Source organism: Ornithorhynchus anatinus, chromosome 4, assembly GCF_004115215.2.
Source record: "Ornithorhynchus anatinus isolate Pmale09 chromosome 4, mOrnAna1.pri.v4, whole genome shotgun sequence".
Taxonomy (NCBI): domain Eukaryota; kingdom Metazoa; phylum Chordata; class Mammalia; order Monotremata; family Ornithorhynchidae; genus Ornithorhynchus; species Ornithorhynchus anatinus.
In genome coordinates this window covers 94068675-94089558 of record NC_041731.1, presented here as the reverse complement: position 1 = coordinate 94089558, position 20884 = coordinate 94068675, and the positions used below count along the sequence as shown (strand labels likewise).

General features: G+C 43.4%; 1 protein-coding gene across 2 annotated transcripts in view; it reads right to left on the bottom strand.

Moving 5' to 3' along the window:
- The window catches only part of ARHGAP29 (Rho GTPase activating protein 29), a 107870-nt gene that overhangs the window by 84707 nt on the left and 2279 nt on the right, over positions 1 to 20884 (bottom strand). For both annotated transcript variants that reach the window (XM_007667459.3, XM_007667460.3), the window contains exon 2: positions 13628 to 13973. In XM_007667459.3, coding sequence (XP_007665649.1) covers positions 13628 to 13889 — 262 coding nt within the window. In that variant the 5' untranslated portion in view covers positions 13890 to 13973. The remainder of the gene's footprint in view (positions 1 to 13627; positions 13974 to 20884) is intronic.

Here is a 20884-nt window from a genome sequence, read left to right as displayed (position 1 = left end):
GCAACTGTTTGCTCCCTCTAGACCGTAAGCTCACTGTGGGCAGAGAATGTGTGTATTGTTGTATTGCACTCTCCAAAGTGCTTAGTACAGTGCTCTGCACATAGTAAGTGCTCAATAAGTATAAATGAATGACTGAATTCCCCAGGCTACTAGAAGAGTACTTGAACTGATGAGTAGATATTATATATGAGAGAATCTGTGTTCCAGCAGTGTTGAAACCCTAACTCATCCTTTTCCAGCAGGAAAGTTCCAGTGACATATGCTGCTTGGCATTTTAGTTTTTCTGTTTCCCCCTCTAGACAATAAGCTCATTATGGGGAGGGAACCTGTCCGCTAATTCTCTTGTATTGCAGAGCTTTGCAATACTAAGTGCTCAGTTAATACCACTGACTGATTGATCTGAAGTAGCTGATTCTCAGAGGCAGAGCCTTATGGACAGTGCCTTACAATGTATTAGAAGAAACACAAAAATGTCAACTCTTTGGCTAAAAAAAAAATCATAGCTCCAAATAGTCTTCCTCAAGATAAGCCTATTCAAAGTCCCATTATAAATCAAGTGTTAACTTGATTTTTCTGTGTTTTGAACTCAGAGAAGCTGCGTGGCCTAATGCCTAGGGCCTGGGAGTCAAAGGACCTGGGTTCTTATCCAACTAAGCTACTTATCTACTGTGTGACCGTGAGCAAGTCACTCATCTTCTTTGGGCTTCAGTTATCTCATCTGTAAAATGGGGGTTAAGACTGTGAGTCACATGTGGGACAAGAATTGTGTCTAATATGCATGTTAGTAGAGTACCTGGGAAATAGTAAGTGCTTAACAAATACCATTAAATAACAAAAAACAAAAAAACCTCTTCTAGAAGGTCTTCACTCGGTAGAAGGCCTAAAGGTACCACTTGCTTCCAAATCATTTTTCCGTATGACGCTGAAATTGAATTGAATAATTATTGAATAATTGAATAATCACCTGAACATAATCTCTTTGAGACAGAAGATTAGTTTCTGCTTAGGATATAGATTGTCCGGTTTCTAACTCGAAGGGTAAATTGAGCTGCTGTGGCCATCTCTTTTTTTGATAAGATTCACACATTTGGTAATATATGCATGGCATGGGTTTATGTCATATTGTCTCCTTTCAGTATCTGCCCAAAACACAAGCAACTTAAATGATAGACTGATACCCCAGTTACCCTGGGAGTTACAAATAATATCAAGGCAGCCAAGGTTAAAATTTAGTATAGCAGACTACTCAGTATATCAATCAGTGGAATTTATTGAACACTTACTGTGTGCAGAGCACTCTATTAAATGCTTAGGAGAGTACAGTAGGGTTAATAGATAAGCTCCCTGACTTCAAGGACCTTATAATCTAGAAGAGGAGACAAACACTAAAATAAACTGCAAGTAACAGGAAGCAATAGAGTACAAAGTTACCTGTAATGGTAGGGAAGGAGTGAGAAGCAGCATGGCCTAGGGGAAAGGGCACAGGTCTGGAAATCAGGGGACCTGGGTTCTAAACCTGACTCCCCCTCTTCTGCCTTTTGTGTGACCTTGTACAAGTCACTTCATTGAACGGTGCCTCAGTTTCCTCATCTGCAAAATGGGGATTCAATACCAGTTCTCCCTTCTACGTAGACTGTGAAGCCTACATGGGCCAGGGACTGCATCTGACCTGATTTCCTTCTCTCTCCCCCACCACTTAGTACAGCGCTTGGCACATAGTAAGTGCTTAACAAATACCATTACGGTTCTTACCCAGTTACTTAGGTGACGCAGAAGTGCTGAGGCAGCAGTTGTGGGAGACGGAGGATGGGGAGATGAGATTAATAAGAGAGGCTTTCTAGGGGAGATGTGATTTCAGGAGAACCTTGAAGATAGGGAGAGCAGAGATGTGGGAGATGTGAAGGGGGAAGGAGATCCAGGAAGCAGAGAGAGTGAGATTGAGAGGTCAGCAGGAAGAGAGGCGAGAAGGAGGTGCAGCGAGTAGGTTGGTTTGAGAGGAATGTAGTAGGATAAGAGTAAGGACAAATAGGCATAAATCATTTAGCATATTGTGCTGCAGAGTGAATCCAATACCCGAATCTGACTTTGGGACACATAAGAGATAAGAAGCATAAGAGAAGCAGCATGGCATGGTGGATAGAGTAGAGGGAGTCAGAAGGTCATGGGTTCTAATCCCGGATCTGCCATTTGTCTGCTGTGTGACCTTGGGCAAATCACTTCACTTCTCTGGGCCTCAGTCACCTCATCTGTAAAATGGGGATTAAGCTGCTCCAACCCACTTCGCTTGTCTCCATTACAAAGCTGAGTACGGCGCCTGGCAAATAGTAATAAATAGCATAATAATCATTATTATTTTTATTATAAGAAAGAATACTCTTTTTACCAGGGGCCAGTTATCCCAGAAGGCGAAGATATGGGAAATTCCCCATATCTATCGCATTCCAATATGTTGATTCTATTGTCCACAGTGGAGATGTTTGCAATTCAACAGTGAGCTGGTTATGGTGCTTTTTCCCCAAACTGGAGTGCTTACCGAGAGTAGTAAGGTGTTCAAGGATATTTCCAGTTTAAGATGGTGGCACTTTCTAAATTACACCTTCCTTTCAGCTTTACCACACATTGGTTCTGACTTTACAACATGAACCTGCTTTATGGCACTACCTCTGAGGTCACAGGCAGTGGAGAGAGGGAGGGAGGAGTCCATAATACACATGGGGAAATGGGAAAATAATTTTAAAAGCCATGGGAGGAAGAGGAAAAGGTGGAGGGAACTTAAGGGAGGACGGGGGAAGCAGAAGACTGTGGGAGAGGGATATTTACCTGACCACCAGGTAGACTCACCTGGGAGAGCTGACCTGCCTTTCTCATTATTAAGTTAAATTATGAGTAAAAGTCAGCTAGCTACCCTGTTGTGGAACGCCTGATTCAACATTCATTCATTCAATAGTATTTATTGAGCACTTACTATGTGCAGAGCACTGTACTAAGCGCTAGGACTGTACAATTCGGCAACAGATAGAGACAATCTCTGCCCATTGATGGGCTTACAGTCTAATCGGGGGAGACAGATGGACAAAAAACAAGACAACCTAATCATGATAAATAGAATCAAGGGGATGTACACCTCATTATCAAAATAAATAGGGTAATAAAAATATATACAAATGAGCACAGTGCTTGGGGGGGAAGGAAGGGGGGAGGAGCAGAGGGAAAGGGGGGAAAGGGGGCTTAGCTGAGGGGAGGTGAAGGGGGGCAGAGAGGCAGTAGAGGGAGCAGAGGGAAAAGGGGAAGCTCAGTCTGGGAAGGCCTCCTGGAGGAGGTGAGCTCTCAGTAGGGCTTTGAAGAGGGGAAGAGAGTTAGTTTGGCGGAGGAGAGGCGGGATCACATACATTCACGTAGCCCTACTACTCACCTGTAACTGACTGAATACACAATTTGGGGTAATTTGGTTAAAAAAGAGACTGCAGTTTCAGTTCAGGACCATGCACTGACAGCATTGTTCCTATAGGAAAACTGCTTCCATCTGTTGCATTTTTTTGTTGTTATTTCAGGAACCAACTGTGAGTCCAAGGACCGGCTCCCGTATTTTAAAGCGTAGCAGAGTCCTTTTAAGAATTTTTGCTGGCGTTCTAATGTATCAGCTTTTCCAAGGTACGGTTCATTTTCATTACGGGCTTTTCAATACGAGTTTGTGAATCCCACCCCCTGTAGACTGTGGGCTCCTTGTGGGCCAGAGACCAGATGTGAATCAATGTTCATTCATCTTCCCCAGCATTTAGAATAGTGCTTCACACATTATCAACACCTAATGAAAGTTATTGATCATCATACAAAGGAGTTAAATTACCTTTGGTCAATTTTTAATTCCTTCGTATTCAATCTTAACTGATCTAAATCAATTAAGTTGATGAAGAGATTAAGAAAAAGCACAAAATTTTTGAATTTTATTTGTTTAATCTTAACTTAAAAAAAATAAAAATATTCAGGGGCTATTCATCTGGCTATTAAACTCTCATGCTCTTCCTCACGCCTCCCTACTTTTTACCAACTTTTTCATCTTGCGGAGACTCCAAATTCAGAGACTGATAGATATGCTTTTCTCCCATCTGCAAAGGGAAAGATTTGGGCAGCTTAACAAGGCCTGCAGCTATGTTGCAGAATTTGAGTTTCACACTTACCCTGTACTAAGGAACAAAGTTTTAAGTTGATATGGGTGCCAGTATTTTAACCCCAAACTATGGCTGGGGTATAGCCAATTAAAGAAAATCACCATTTTGGAAATATGAATCTAGAGAGTAACAAAGTCCTTATTCAAAAAAACAACCAGATCACCCTCTGAAATATATAAAATTATAACCTTGACGGTAGTCGCTAACCGCAAAGTTGAAGTAGTAGTTACAGTGCATTTTAAAAGTGCATTCAGATAGTGTATTATAATTAAACTCAAGCACGTATGGATAATTGAGTGTTTCAGCATTTTAATATAAGATGCAGAATTTACCCTTGTAATTATTCATAATGCACTTTAATAACACTGGATAGAGATCTGAAACTGCAAGTCTCCACATCTGTACAAGAATGAAAGGACTGCAGAGTAACCCTCCAGTGAAAATAACTAGTGTAAGAATGACCAAACCCTGTCATTTGTCCTATCAAAGCAGAAACGGGGGCACTTTTTGTCCTTTACTCCAGCCTCTCACCTCAAATCGTCTTTTACTTTTAATTGGACAAAAGAAAATTAGAGACAACTGACAACTAAAATATCAACTGCTTCGACACTGGATTCCTGCAGCCCTTAAATAATCACAGCTAGAAAGTATGCAGCTCATTAGGATGGAATAATTCAAGAAACTACACCAGTGATTCAAGGCAACGGTCCATCTGACTCTAGGATGGAATAATTCAAGAAACTACACTAGTGATTCAAGGCAACGGTCCATCTGACTCAGAATTCTTTTTTGTTTCCCCTCGGTGGCAAACAGGATGCCTGGAAGAACAGTGTGAGAGCTGCCCTCTTTGACATCCCTCCTAAAGGTTAGGAAGGGGTCAGCTAACATGCTTAACTTTTAAAAGCCCCCCTTTTCCTCAGCTCCCCCTCCCTTCCACATCACCTGGACTCACTCCCTTTGCTCTTGCCCTGCCCCACGGCATTTAGTATGTATGTATATATCTATAATTCTATTTATATTGATTCCTGTTTACTTATTTTGATTGATATATATATCTATAATTCTATTTATTTATACTTTTTATTTGTTTTGATGAGAAGCAGCATGGCTTAGTGGAAAGAGCACAGGCTTGAGAGTCAGAGGACGTGGGTTCTAATCTGAGCTCGGCCACTTGCCTACTGTGTGACCTTGGGCAAACAGCTTAACTTCTCTGCACCTCAGTTACCTCACCTGTAAAATGGGGATTATGACTGTGAGCCCCAAGTGGGACAACCTGCTTACCATGTATCTATCCCAGCGCTTAGAACAGTGCTTGACAAATAGGAAGCACTTAACAAATACTATAATTATTATTTTATGCCTGTCTTCCCCCTTATAAACTATAAACCCGGTGTGGGCAAAGAATGTCTCTATTGCTGAATTGTACTTTCCAAGCATTTAGTACAGTGCTCTGCAAACAGTAAGCACTCAAACAATATGACTGAATGAATGAACTTTTCACCTAACATCCAAGATTTTCCCACTGCCAATGATTATAGACCACTACAGAACACATTTATTCAAAGCTCTCGTAACCTACTGATCTTTTCTTCCTGCACCGCTTCCTGCATTAGTATATCATGTGAGAGAGAGGTTTCCACTTCTTTTCTATCACCAGTGGCATTTATCAACAGTATTTACTGAGTGTTCCCTGAACGCGGAGCAAGAGGACAACAGAGTTGGAGGGCACGTTCCCTGCCCCCGACAAGGTTACGGTCTAGAGGGGGAGACAGATACTGATAAGTAAATCACGCACCTCTCCCAAGCGCCAAGTTCAGTACTCAGCACAATGTAAGTGCTCGGTGAATGTAACTGACTGATGGATCACTTGTTTTGGGGACACGGGATTCGGTGAACAATTCCATGCTGGCCTCACCCACGTCCATCATCATTTTGTAAAATCTGAACACAGTCGGGGCTCAATAAATGCTCTTGATGAGGTCCTCATCCTGAAATCCGCACCTGTTAAAAACAATCTTCCCCCATTCTCCCATTAACCATATGACTATCCATCACCAGAAAATAAAAGCACAGTCCTATGGACTTTGGGATTCCCCTGAGTTAATCTCAAATAAAAGCTGCATTATGAAGTGCAGGGGTCAAACAAGTCTTTATGGTCTTTCCTTATGGTGATTTCTGCACACGGAAATGAGCAGCCAAAATACGGATCGGCGACAAGATCCATAAAGCCTGCGATCCCGAGCACCGGTCGGTATGAGTTTGGCAATACTTTGCAGCTAATATAACACAGATGACATCTCAAAACTTTGGATCGGGTCCAGATGACAATGCATTCTTTCCCTTAAAGTAAAGGGATTCCATCTAAACCTAACACTCACCCTGTTCATTCCAGCCTTCTTGAACTTGCTCGCCTACCTCTTCTCCTCACTGTTTCCTTTAATGCCTCTGAAACTGATCGTAAATCTGGTCTCTGGATCTTAATCATCAGAGTATTACATTGTAAATTCCTCCCTAGATTGTAAACTCCAGTGATGGAGTTTACTAACTCTCCTGCATTCACCCCACAGAGTGTTCTGCCCACTGTAGGGCTCTGCTTAATAAATGCTACTGATTGTCAGATAAAGTCCAGAAAACACAAGGGCATAAAGATAAATACAGACACCTGTCCCAATTGGTACTTCAATCAACTTTTACTGCCAAGTCTCCTATTTCTTCTACCAGTCAGAAAGCAGTGTGTCCCAGTGGAAGAAGCCCGGGTCTGGGAGTCAGAAGGGCCTGGATTCTAAACCCAGCTCCACCGCTTGTCTGCTGTGTGAGCTTGGGCAAAATAATAATAATTATGGTATTTGTTAAGTGGTTACTAAGTGTCAAGCACTGTTCTAAGCACTGGGGTGGATATAGGGAAATCAGATCGTCCCACGTGGGGCTCACGCTTTTAATCCCCATTTTATAGATGAGGTAACTGAGGCACAGAGAAGTTAACTGACTTGCCCAAGGTCACACAGCAGACAAGCGGCGGAGCCGGGATTAGAACCCACATCCTCTGACTCCCGAGCCTGTGCTCTTTCCACTGAGCCACGCTGCTTCTCTTATTCTGCCAATCACCTCACTTCTCTGTGCCTCAGTTATCTCATCTGTAAAATGGGGATTAAGGCTCTATATGGGATAGGGACCGTGTCCAACCTGATTAACTCGTACCAACCCCAGAGTTTAGAACAGTGCTTGGCACATAGTAAGCGCTTAACAAATACAGTAAGAAAAAAACAAAACAAAAATAAAAACACAACCCACCAGAGTGCAAACCAAATCTGACCGTTAAAGCTACTGATGCAATGCCAAGAATCCTACCAGAGCTTTGATCCTGGCTGAGGGCAGGTATCCTAGGAGGCATTAGATTCCCTTTTCACTCTACCCTAGGGTGGTCTAATAGGGGTGCTTTTCTGTAATTAGATGATTACTATTTGTGTCAGGCATGCCACTTGGCATGTGTTTATATGACTAAATTGGGTCTAACAATAGTCACCGCTGCCAGAAATGGGGAGTCAGCAACTTCCTTTCATCTTCTGGAGGAAGGAAAAAAGGCCGAAATTGGTGGTAGCGGGAGCAGTCTTTCCCTTCACCCACCACGCACGGGGTGAAGAGCGAGATCAACTGCTCCCGTTCACAGGCTCCAGTTTAACCTGCTGCCACGACATTCTGGAAACAGAATCCTCCTCCTAGGAATGTCGTGGCTTTTTCCCCAGAAACCTCTGATCCAGACACCAGCACAGAAAGCGCGTGGCTTTTGGTCGAAGCCAAAACCTAGGCCCTCTATGAATGCCAGGTTTCTACGTGGCCCTAAAGTGATTTGCAAAGTACATTTAAGATTAACCCCAAACTACATTTCAAGATGGTTTCCTCCTTTGGACTGCTTTAAAGAGAAGGTGTATTTATTCACGCTTCCATAAAATACTAACCTCAGGTTCTTGGCAGTTATTTCTGAATCCAGTAGTGATCAATCACTAGTAGTGATCACTAGTAATCACTAGTAGTAGTAGTGATCAATCACTAGTGATCAAGTGCATTTATTGAGCACTTACTATGTGCAGAGCACTGTACTGGGCACTTGGGAGAGTACAAAACAACAGAATTAGCAGACACGTTCCCTGCCCATAACGAGCTTACGGTCTGAGTTCCTCAACCATCCCCCAAAGCTGATTTTCTTCGAAAGTGCACTCGGTTATCCTGTGCTCAATCACCGGCATTTCTTGAGGGCTTTCTTTGTGCAGAGCACTGTACTGAGCACCTGGGAGAGTTGGTAGACACGTTCCCTGCCCGCAATAAGCTCAGAGTCTAAAATGCAGGTTGAACAGTCTCGATGAACCTTGCGTGAAGGAAAACTTGTGATGAGAGTTAACCGATGCCAGAAATGCGTAAGCATGCACACGTGTGTACGCATGGGTTTATTCCGACATCACATGTTCTACCAGACGGCCCCTGTTGTTGGAAGAAGGCTTCCTAATTCCCAGCCACTACAAATCCAAAATGTGTAGCGGAAAGGCACACTATGGAAGAACTGAGTGAACCTCATTCCTTGTGCTCTATTTTAAACACGAGCTAAATAAGAGTGGAAAACGGTTGCCATTTCAGGTGGGCCACTTTATGGAACCTCTTAGGATCCCAGTGTGACTGCAGTGACAGAGTGGCCAACAGATCTGAAAAAACCACAAAGTAATTTATCAGCCTTCACCTGCCATTCACACAACCAAAAACACGAACTGGCGACACGAAGCTAGACTTTGCCACTAAGCAGAACCCCGACAAATGATGCACTGGCACAAAGTAGAGTCGAATAGAGAAGTCCATCAAGTGGAGTGCGAAAGAACAGTGACGTTAAAGGTGTACAAAGGGGCAGTCAAGTGGTGAATCCTGGAGTCCCAGAGATGCCATGTCAAATTATTAGAGCAGTGCCAGAAGCATTAAAAGCTACACTTAACATCAAGGCGAGATCACAGAAGATGAAATTCTAGAATGATGTCTGCTTTCGAGTGCTAAAACTGTGCTGTCCCCTTCATAGTTGTGACTGGTGGGGTCATGTGAGGAAAATGGACCAGAGAAGGACACCCAAACAGTCATTGACTAACGAGTTGGGTAACAGAAAGCAGGGTCAATCGATCAATGGTATTTGCCGAGTGCCCACCGTAAGCTGGGCACTTTGGTAGATGCTCGGGAGAGAATACAGTAGAGTTGGTAGACACTTTCCCTGGCCACAAGGATGTCAGATGAAACATTTTAAGAACTCAGTGAAACAACACCTCAGACGTTGCCTCCCAGCTGTAAACTTGGGAGTAAATGACTGCGGAAAACCGAAAATAGGGCCAGGGATTGCAAACGACAAACATCACATCAGAATGGACAGTCTTTGTGTGTGCTCAGTATGTACTGACTGACTCTGCACAGCCCAGGTGAAATGAAAGACATCTTACATTGTATTCTCCTGAGTGCTTAGTGTACAATGCTCTGCCCATGGCAAGTACTCAATAAATACCGTTGGTTTACTGAGCAGGTTTATTTGCACCATGTAGACAGACCAATCAGATAGAGTATTCGAACCAAACAAATGTAATCTGGAGACTAAATTACTTGCTTGCTGTTCCATTTCACTTAGACTGTGCAGACCTAATGATAGTGTGTTGTATGATTTACTATGTTAAATTGACCGACCGTACACTTAGGCAAAACGTTGGAGGTTCCTAATTGTCAGGGATGACATCAAGGAATTAAATTTTCAAGAAAAGAATTCCTCACACCGATCAACATCCTTAAGGGATTTTAAATGAAATTTCAGTGGCTAAACATGCTTCCAAACCTTAATCCCCTCATCTCATGGGATAGTCTCTTCTTGCTGTGCCTCACTATTATTAGGAGCAGTTATGGTGTGCTCTGGATTGTCTACTTAAGACTTATTTAAAAATTTTGTGATTAAAAGTAAATCAGCTTATTTAAAATTTCCAGGAGTCTAGATTTGTGAAATTGTGGGGGATGGAAGAAAGGAGTAAGCATAAATACAGGCAGAAGAGAGACACGAGGATAGTGAAAAGCACTTGGGAAGGAAGCAAGGAAGTGCCACATTATCCACAAGGAACTAACAGTCCAATGGAGGAGCCGGGCTTGAAAATATTTACAGAGTAATGAAAGGGAGTTATCGGAGGTAGAGGAGAATAGTATCCATGAGGATGGGTGTAAATTAAATGTATAAATGCTGGTGATTGCTGGTGGAAAAACACTATAAGAAGCCTGAAGCAGCGTGGCTCAGTGGAAAGAGCACGGGCTTTGGAGTCAGAGGTCATGAGTTCGAATCCCGGCTCTGCCACTTGTCAGCTGTGTGACTGTGGGCAAGTCACTTAACTTCTCAGTGCCTCAGTTACCTCATCTGTAAAATGGGGATTAAGACTGTGAGCCCTACGTGGGACATCCTGATTCCCCTGTGTCTACCCCAGCACTTAGAACAGTGCTCGGCACATAGTAAGCGCTTAACAAATACCAACATTATTATTATTATTATTATATAGACTGGAGTGAGAAGAGGCTGGAGGCAGGGAAGACCAGAAAGGAGGCTGATGCAATAGTCTAGCTGCAACATGTCTACCAGGATGGTAGCTCATTTGGGAAGGGAAAGGGGTAGATCAGGGAGCTATCAAGAAGGAAAAATGAGAAGCAGCGTGGGCCTTGGGGACAGAGCAGGGGCTTGGGAGTCAGAAGGATCTGGGTTCTGCCTCTGCCACTCATCTGTTGTGTGATCTTGGGCAAGTCACTTCATTTCTCTGTGCCTCAGTTACCTCACCTGCAAAATGGGGATTAAGCCTGTGAGCCCCAAGTGGACCAAGGACTGTGCCCAATCTGTTTACCTTGTATCTACCTCGGCGCTTAGAACAGTGCCTGGCAACTAGTAAATGCTTAACAAAATCCATCAAAAAAAAAAAAATTGGCAGGGTTTGGCAGTAGATTGAATATGAGAAATGAAAGACGGCAAGAGGTCCCAAGATGACATTGAGGACCTAAAGCAAAAGGTGAAAATTCTACTGCTCTGACACAAACTGGTTATAACTGATACGCTGAAAGGAACAATTCACTCCGTTTCATGGCGAGGTTTTTTTTTTTTCCCCTTTTAATTGAGAGAAATAAATTGGTCAGGCTACTTTTCTGGCTTCAAGCATTGTCTCCCAATTTAAATAGAAACCAGTTAAGAAAGGTCTGTGTTGGCAGTGTTTCCCGTGAGGTGCCTACTACTCAAAATGAATGGCACATCCGGTCATTTTGGTTGGGCATACTCAACTGCACTTGACAAACAAGTTACTGGATATATCTGGAACATCTCAACTATAAAGAGGTTAACTGAGTTGCCACTGAGTCAGTCATAATTAGGCTTCAAAGTTAAGTTATTAAATGAACAGGAAAGTTAACACCTCTTCTGTCCCTCATAACAATAATAATAATAATGGTATTTGCTAAGTCCTTAGTATGTGCCAAGCATTGTTCTAAACGCTGGGGTAGAGACAAGGTAATCAGGTTGTCCAACGTGGGGCTCACAGTCTTAATCCCTATTTTACAGATGAGGGAACTGAGGCACAGAGAAGTTACGTGATTTGCCCACAGTCACACAGCTGACAATGGTGGAGACGGGATTAGAACCCACGACCTCTGACTCCCAAGCCTGGGCTCTTGCCACTAAGCCAACGCTGCTTCTCTAAGCCACTGAGCCACACTGCTTTTCCAAGCATCTGTTCCACAGAAGAAAACGGGTTACTGTTAGGGAAGTAGAGTATATAAATTCTAATCGTGTTCTAAGTAGTACTCACATCTATAAATCAGCAGCATCACCCGACGAAGCTGATAACATGAAATTTAAATCTGTCAATATCCGCTTTATTTCAGTCATAGCAGAAATAGGCTCTGCAAATAATATAAACAGCAAACTAGCAAAAACTAAATTACCTGGAAAGAGTTTATGCTACAGAAGACATGGGTGTGTCATCATTTTTGCATTTCCCTAACTCAGGCTTATAAACATTAGATGCTGTGTCCCCCAATCCTCCATTCTCTGTTTTGACTGTGGTAAAGCTGAGACCGTGCATTTTCACTTAAAGACAGAATTCTTTGTTATTGTGTGAACAATTGGGCCACAAACAGAAAAGAAACTAGGTACCAAATGATTACACATAAGCCACAGACATTAAATGAGTCAGGAGCTCAGTCACTTGAATCACAGGAATCTTAATATCTCCCCAAGAGATAGAAAGATGAAAAAAAAGCAATTATCTAAGAGCTAGTGCTCCAAACTTCTCAGAAAGAATATGCCTGCCTTTAACAACCAATTAATCTAAAAACTAGATTAGCCCTGATTTATCGATTCATTTGTCAATCGATTTAAAGAGAGGATTCAATTCACTGCTACGGAGAGCAACTGTTCTAAATAGCAAAGATGGCAAAGTTGCTCTTCTAACCTCCCTGTCACATCCACCTGTAATTCGATACTCTTGGCTCAGTCCACAAATGAATGTGCCTCATAAAATAAAAATAAGATGTTTAACTTTAGAGGGAGAGAAATTTCAAGTGTGACTAAAACAAGTTTCGTACTTATGTGTAGGAAACTGAACCTAAACCAAGGTGTCCACGTGTGTGCTTTCGATTTACAAAAACATTAACTGTTAAAGATCAACGGGTTGAGTTGCAGTTAAAGGTAACGTTCAGGTTAGTGTTTCAAATGCCCTCAAAATTTCCTTTAGGTCAAATCGGTCAATCTGAAGAGAACCACAGACCGGCTAGAAAAGCAGTGTGGCTCAGTGCAAAGAGCATAGGCTTGGGAATCAGAGGATCTGGGTCATTCATTCATTCAATCGTATTTAATGAGCGTTTACTGGGTGCAGAACACTGTACTAAGTGCTTGGAAAAGAACAATACAACAGAGGCATTCCCTGCCCGGTTTTGCCACTTGCCTGCTATGTGACCTTGGGCAAGTCGCTTAACTTCACTGTGCCTCAGTTCCTTCACCTGTAAATTCAATACACGTTCTCCCTCCCACTTCGGCTGTGAGTCCCCTTTGGGACAGGGACTCTGTCCAACCTGATTATCTCGTATCTACCCCAGCACTTTGTGTAACAGCAGGCACAGAAGCGCTTAAAAAAAAAAATGCTTTTCATTTTCCAGTTACCTCAAAGACTTACCAAACATATGAGCTCTGGGTTGCGTTATGTCTGATTAGGAAACAGATTACCCTGTGTTTGAGTGAGGAAGCAAAGCACTCCAACTAATAACCGCCACTTCCTGTAAACATCAATCGTGGGCAGAAACAAACCGAACAATAAATGCAGCACAATCCGCCTGAGCTGCAACGGCGTGCAGCCATTCAGAGCTGGGAGATGAAGATTTTAACGTGTCACGCCGGGAGAGGGTTAAAGTAAAATCCAATTCATACGCACCTTCGGAGAGAATCGTTTCTTTCAGGTCGAGTAAAACGTCTGCAAATTTCCGGACGTCGTTCACCAGCCGCATGATGTACTCTGGATCGACGACGGGGTTGTCGCAGCAGTCGGAGTTGGAGCTTATGCTGCTCAAAGAGTTGCTCTTGGTATTGCGCCCCATTCCCCAGTTTCCAGAGTGAGACAGCGAGAAGAAATTGGAGGCCGAGAGCTGAGACAGTGCCGAATCTCGCTGGTTGCTGCCGCTGTTCTGCCGCAACATCCCAGCTGTCGCAGGGCTCCGAAAATCCACCTGGTTAACACTCACACCCACCTAATGTCCCCTTGACGGCACAAAATTGAAATCCTTAAAAAAGAAGGAAGGATCATTAGGAAGGAAATGACTACAAAAGAATTGATTTAGCCCTTTACCATGAGTTACCATGGACTGTAGTGTCCTCTCCCAAGCGCTTAGTACAGTGCTCTGCACATGGTCAGCACAGGGAATTTGTTTACTATCTCCCTGCACGCCTGGTGCCAACTACGACCCATTCCTGCCCACAACGAGCTCACAGTCTAGAGGGGGAGAGTTATCCACAGTGACCGAATGCAAACTGAGCTGAGCAAATAAAATTTACATTAAGCAGTTGATGTAAAAACCTTGCAAGTCACCTAAACTTGTTTTTCTTCCTAGACAGCACATCCATTTGTTAAATGCATTTGTTCACTAATGTGGACAAGAATATATTAATCCTGAGTTGTTATTCAGAAAATGATTTACCTTTATGTTTCTTAAAACTTGGGTTGAAGTGAAATCTCATTCAAATTAAAATATGGTCATAAAGGTAGGATTCCTTAAGATTTCAGGGATCTTGAAACTTTTTTTAAAAGTCCTCTGCTTTGGACAGATATGTCTGCCACTTCAAATTTGAAACATTTGAGCAAACCTGTCTTCTAAACAATAATAATGATGGCATTTATTAAATGCTAAAGCATTGTCTGAAGCCAACTCTGATTGATTTCATTACTGAAAGCAATTGTGCTAAGAGCAGGGTTAAATACAAGCTAATCGGATCAAACACAGTCACTGTCCTACAACGGGGCTCAAGGTCTAAGAGGGAAAGAGAACAGGTATGTTATTCCCACTTGACAGAAGATGAAACCTCCACACAGAGAGGGTTAGACAACATGCCCAAGGTCACCAAGCAGGCAAGTGGCAGAATTAAATTAGAACCAAGGTCTCCTGATTCTCAATCCTGTGTTCTGGTCACTGGGCTGCCAGAATTCCTAATTTAATTATTCAACTTAAATTTTTCAAATAAATCAACAGTACTCAGAGTTCATTGTGTGCATAGCACTGTACTGAGTGCTTGAGATAATATAACAGTCACAAGACACATTTCCTGTCCGCAGTGAGCTTACAATCTAGAGGGGAAGAATTTTCTAATTAATCTGAAATTTGTCCAAAACTGACAGATTTATAGGCAATATATAAACAAAAGTTTAATTATTTTGATTTTTTTTTTACAGATGTCTCACTTAAAATCCATCCTTCCTCTTTTTTGGAGAGAGACAAGAGAACTTGTTGTGGGCAAGGAACATGTCTACCAACTTTGTTGGACTGCACTCTCTCAAACACTTAGTACAGTGTTCTGCGTTCAGTAGACACTCAATAAATACCACTGATTTATTGACTGGATGAGCTTTCCTAAATAACACCTGTCAAGACCTCTACCCCAACCAAAATCATTATTACTCAGGACAAAAATACTCTGAAGGAATCGGAGTGCTGACTAAAAGTCAAAGAAGGTACGAGCACCTGTGAGCCTGAAATATTCATTGATTCAATCGTATTTATTGAATGCTTACTGTGTGCAGAGCTCTGTACTAAGCGCTCCGAATGTACACTTAGGCATCAGATAGAGACAATCCCTGCCCAACAATGGGCTCACAGCCTAAAAGGCAATAGCTCACAGCTCCGCTGAGAGGAAAATAATAAAGATGCAGCATTCAAGAAAAAGTGTGACAATCCTGCACATTTACCAGAGCTAAATTTTAAGACAATGCCAAAAAAAGTGTTTTTTCTTTTACTCTTAAGCTCATTATTTTATTATCTGCCTGCTCCTCTAGATTGCCACATCTTGAGGGCAGGGATTTTGTCTACCAACTCTGTGGAACTGTATTCTCCCAAGCACTGAGCCCTTAATAAATACCATTCATTTACTGAAGAGGTAAAACTTGGTAGCTTCAGAAATTTCATATATTTTTTTACATGTCCAATAGCACTCCTTTAAGAATCTCTTCAGGCTATTAGTGTTAAATCAAGAAGTCTTTCAAAATGCCTGTGTGCAATAGTGAAAAGAGCCCAAAGAATTCTTGGTCAGAAAACTGGACATGATAACCACGTACTATATCTTTTAAGTCTTCTTAGTAAAAACGTGAACAGCTTACATAATTATCTATCATGTATATAAAAATATTATCTTCAGTCTTTTACTTCATAACGGCATCATAAATGTTACTAATTTTATGGGCTATAATAAACCTAATGAGGCCAAGGATTTCTGTGAGGCTTTAAGGAATTCCGACGTAGCAAAGAAGACACGCAGACTCCACAATCCCATTAGTAGAAATCACTGAGGCTAAAACCTTCTTCAGTAAACAGTTTTCCCTCAAATTTAGCTACCTCAGTATATACTTTGTACGCATTAATATTACTTTGATGTAGCAAATGGCTTTTAAAACCTTAGAGAAAAATCATATACGCTGAATTTAGCAGAAAGTGCTATGAGTTAAAATGGGGGAAATATTCATCACCTTTCCCTTTCTGCTTTATAAAACCACTAGATTACTTGCTTTTTCTTTATATTTCTTTTAAATAATCATCTCCAAAAGTTTGATTGATCTCATGGAACCCTTCCAAGGAGCTTGTCAGGTGATGTCTGAACCGAGTAAACAGTCTGGGGAGCCAAAACATTTGTGCAACTGTTCTAAATCCTGCTCAGAAAACCGCTCTGCAGTACAGAATCACCTTTACTATCATACCTTTAAAATCATTTCTTTCTAAAATCCAACAGAGAATGCCCACTAGCCAATATTAAGGGTTCTGACAGTATTCAATGTCCAATAAAGTGCTTCAGGTCAGAAGTCTTTCCTCTCCCAAAAAACACAAAGCGCTTAATTTGCTGTGCAATTCGCTCAGTAGGTGCTTAGTAAAGCAATGAATCGTATGTACTGAGCGCTTGCTACATGCAGAGCACTGTACTAAGTGCTTGGGAGAGTACAATGCGACCGAATTAGCAGACATGTTCCCTGCCCATAAGGAGCATGCCATGATTACTTCAGTCAGCCAATCATATTTATCGAGCGCCTACTGTGTGCAGAACACTGTACTAAGCGCCAGGGAGAGTAGCAGTGTGACTCAGGGGAAAGAGCCCGGGCTTGAGAGTCAGGGGTCATGGGTTCGAGTCCCAGCTCTGCCACTTGTTGGCTGTGTGACTGTGGGCAAGTCACTTCACTTCTCTGTGCCTCAGTTACCTCATCTGTAAAATGGGGATTAAGACTGTGAGCCTCACATGGGACAACCTGATCATTTTGCATCTACCCCAGTGCTTAGAACAGTGCTCTGCACATAGTAAGTGCTTAACAAATACCAACATTATTATTACGATAGAACAATAAACAATAACGATATACTTTTAAAGAGAGTGGCTGTGGCTCCCCAGACAAAGAGGAGAAGGAGAAGACATGGGCTCTGTGGTCCCTCTAAGACGGTAGTACAGTGCTTTGCACACAGTAAGCGCTCAATAAATACGTTTGAATGAAAGCATAGTAGCTGCCGGGAGTAGCCCTACCCGTGGGGGATGTCAAGGAACCAGTCCACGGGGGCGGCGCTTGAGAAATCCTTGCACTTGACCTCACCGCATCGCATTGCTCGCTCACACATGACAACACACTGACGTCATGTACACAAGGCATGCACACAAGGCAAAGTATGACGGCCAGGTGTGGCTCAGTGGAAAGACCCCGGGCCTGGGAGTCACAGGACTTGGGTTCTAAACCCCACTCTGCCACTCGCTTGCTCTGTGACTTTGGGCAAGCCGCTTAACTTCTCTGAGCCTCAGTTACCTCATATGTAAAATGGGGATTAAGACTATAAGCCCCACGTAGGACAAACTGATTACCTTGTATTCATTCATTCAATCGTATTTATTGAGTGCTTACTATGTGCAGAGCACAGTACTAAGTGCTTGGAATGTACAATTGGGCAACAGATAGAAACAATCCCTGCCCAAGGACGGGCTCACGGGGGAGACAGTCAACAAAACAAAACAAGTAGTCTGGCGTCAATATATCTACCCCAGCGCTTAGAACAGTGCTCGGCACATAGTAAGCGCTTACATACCATCATTATTATTATTTGTAGACTACGGCACGCGCACCCACCATTGGCACATTGACATCCCACGGGGCAGGGTGGGGAGAGCTGGCTTTTGTCCCCCCAAACCTCCAAAGAAGGCACGTGCCTGAAGTCCCCTCTGGTTTCACGACTGAAAAGCTTCAAATTTTTCCATCGGCCTGTCTAATTCATTCATTCATTCATTCGATCGTATTTATTGAACGCTTACTAAGTGTAAAACTGCCCTTCGACTTCGTATCCATCCCTCCGGACTCCATGGTTCCGGGGCTGGCCATTTCCACCTCTGAAAAACTGGTCAGACATTTCAGTAATGTGCCTTTTCAGCACAATTTTTGATGAGGCAGGTTCCTTTTATATGAGGTGCCAACCGAGTCTTAAAATTGCATTTGTTCGGGAATCCCGTAACCGCGTTTCTCACAAAACGTAAACAGGCGAGGGGAGCCAGACCCAGACTTGTTTACTGCTGAGGGTCAATTAACTGAGTCCCGTGATTTTCCAAATGCAGAGAAGCAGCGTAGTTTAGTGGGTAGAGCCCGGGCCTGGGCTTTAACCCCAGCTCATGCCACTTGCCTTCTGTGTGACCTTGGACCAGTCACTTAACCTCTCTGTGCCTCAGTTCCCTCATCTGCTACATGGGGATTCAATACCAGGGATTGCAGGAATTGTCTCTGTTGCCGAATTGTACATTCCAAGCGCTTAGTACAGTGCTCTGCACAGAGTAAGCGCTCAATAAATACTATTAGATGAATACCTGTTCTCACTTGTACTCAGGCTGTGAGGCCTGATGATCCTCTATCTAGCCCAGTGCTAAGTACAGTGCTTGACGCGTAGTAAGGGCTTAACAAATCCCACAATTATTATTCACAGAGATCTCATTGTGGGCAGAGAAAGTGTCTACCAATTCTGCTGTAGTGCACTTCCCAAGGGCTTAGTACAGTGCTCTGCACACCGTCAGCGCTCAATAAATATGACTGAAAGGTGGAAAGCGCTTAGTACAGTGCTTTGCACACAAAATAAGCACTCAAACAATACAGCTGAATGAACGAAAACAATCGAGCGCCATGAGAAGCAGCATGGTGTAGTGGATAGAGCACAGGCCTGGGAGTCAGAAGGACCTGGGTTCTCAACCCAGCTCCGCCACTTGACTGCTGTGTGACCTTGGGCAAGTCACCTCACTTCTCTGGGCCTCAGTTAGCTCTTTAAATTGGTGTGAGCCCCAAGTGGGACAGGGACTGTGCTCAACCCGATTTGCACGTATTCCCCCCCAGCGCTTACTACAGTGACTGGCACATAGTGCTTAACAAATACCATAATTATTATTAGAACAGTGCCCAGCACTTAGAACAGTGCCTGACACATAGTAAATGCTTAACAAATATTATCATCCTTAAAATTAAGGGCTTTATTGAGTTTAAAGCATTGGATTAAGCTTTTGAAAAAAGGGCAGCAGAAACATCCCACATGGGCATAGAGAGGTATGGGCAAACAGTAGGCACAGAAATAAGAAAAGCGGCCGGGGGGTGGGGAGGAAAGCAGGCAGTGGGGCACAATAGGCCATACAGTACCTGGCACATAGTAAGCGTTTAATAAATCCTCTAATTATTATTATATGTGGGAAGGAGCGGCCAGTTGGCCCGTCCAGGGGTGTGTGAGTTGGGCAGGTTTGTGAGCAAGGAAAGCAGGGCTGTGGCCTCCCACGCTTCCTGCTCCGAATATCTCGCATTCCTGGCGAGCAGGAGCCCCCCTTGACCGGGCCAACGGAACCCGGGAAAAAACACGGCCTAGTGGCTAGATTACGGGCCTGGGAATCAGAAGGTCATGGGTTCTAATCCCGGCTCTGCCACTTGTCTGCTTTGAGACCTTGGCCGAAGTCACTTCACTGGGCCTCAGTTTCCCTTCTGTAAAATGGGGATTGAGACGGTGAGTCCCACATAGGACAGGGTCTGTGTCCAACCCGATTCGCTAGGATCCACTCCAGCTTTTAGCACACAGTGCCTAGCACACAGTAAGCGTTTAACAAATACTAGAATCACCCGGAATTTTAAAACAACAACAACAACCAAAAAAGATGGGGAGGGTGGCATGGAGCTGCAAGAACGAGAAAGAGCCCGGGGAGGTGGACAGGACAGGAGAGAGAAGGGAGCTTCATATGGGCAGAGACTAGGAGATTAGAGTTCTAATCCGGGCTCTGCCACCTGTCTGCTGGGTGACCTTGGCCAAGTCACTTCCCTTCTCTGGGCCTCAGTTCCCTCACCTGTAAAATGGGGAGTGAGACTGAGAGCCCCATGTGGGACAGGGGCTGTGTCCAACTCCATTTGCTTGGATCCACCCTGGCACTTAGTAAAGCAGCAGCGTGGCTCAGTGGAAAGAGCCCGGGCTTTGGAGTCAGAGGTCATGAGTTCAAATCCCGGCTCTGCCACTTGCCAGCTGTGTGACTGTGGGTAAGTCGCTTCATTTCTCTGTGCCTCAGTTACCTCATCTGTAAAATGGGGATGAAGTCTGTGAGCCCCACGTGGGACAACCTGATTCCCCTGTGTCTACCCCAGCACTTAGAACAGTGCTCTGCACATAGTAAGCGCTTAACAAATACCATCATTATTATTATTATTAAAGCAGCAGTTTCCTCATCTGTAAAATGGGGAATGAGAATGTGAGCCCCATGTGAGACAGGGACTGTGTCCAACTCCATTTGCTTGGATCCACCCCGGCGCTTAATACAGCACCTGACACATAGTAAGTGCTTAACAAATACCATCATTATTAAGTCACTTCTCTGTGCCTCAGTTGCCTCATCTGTAAAATGGGGAGTGAGACCGTGAGGCCCATGTGGAACCTGGGCTATGCCCAACTCCATTTGC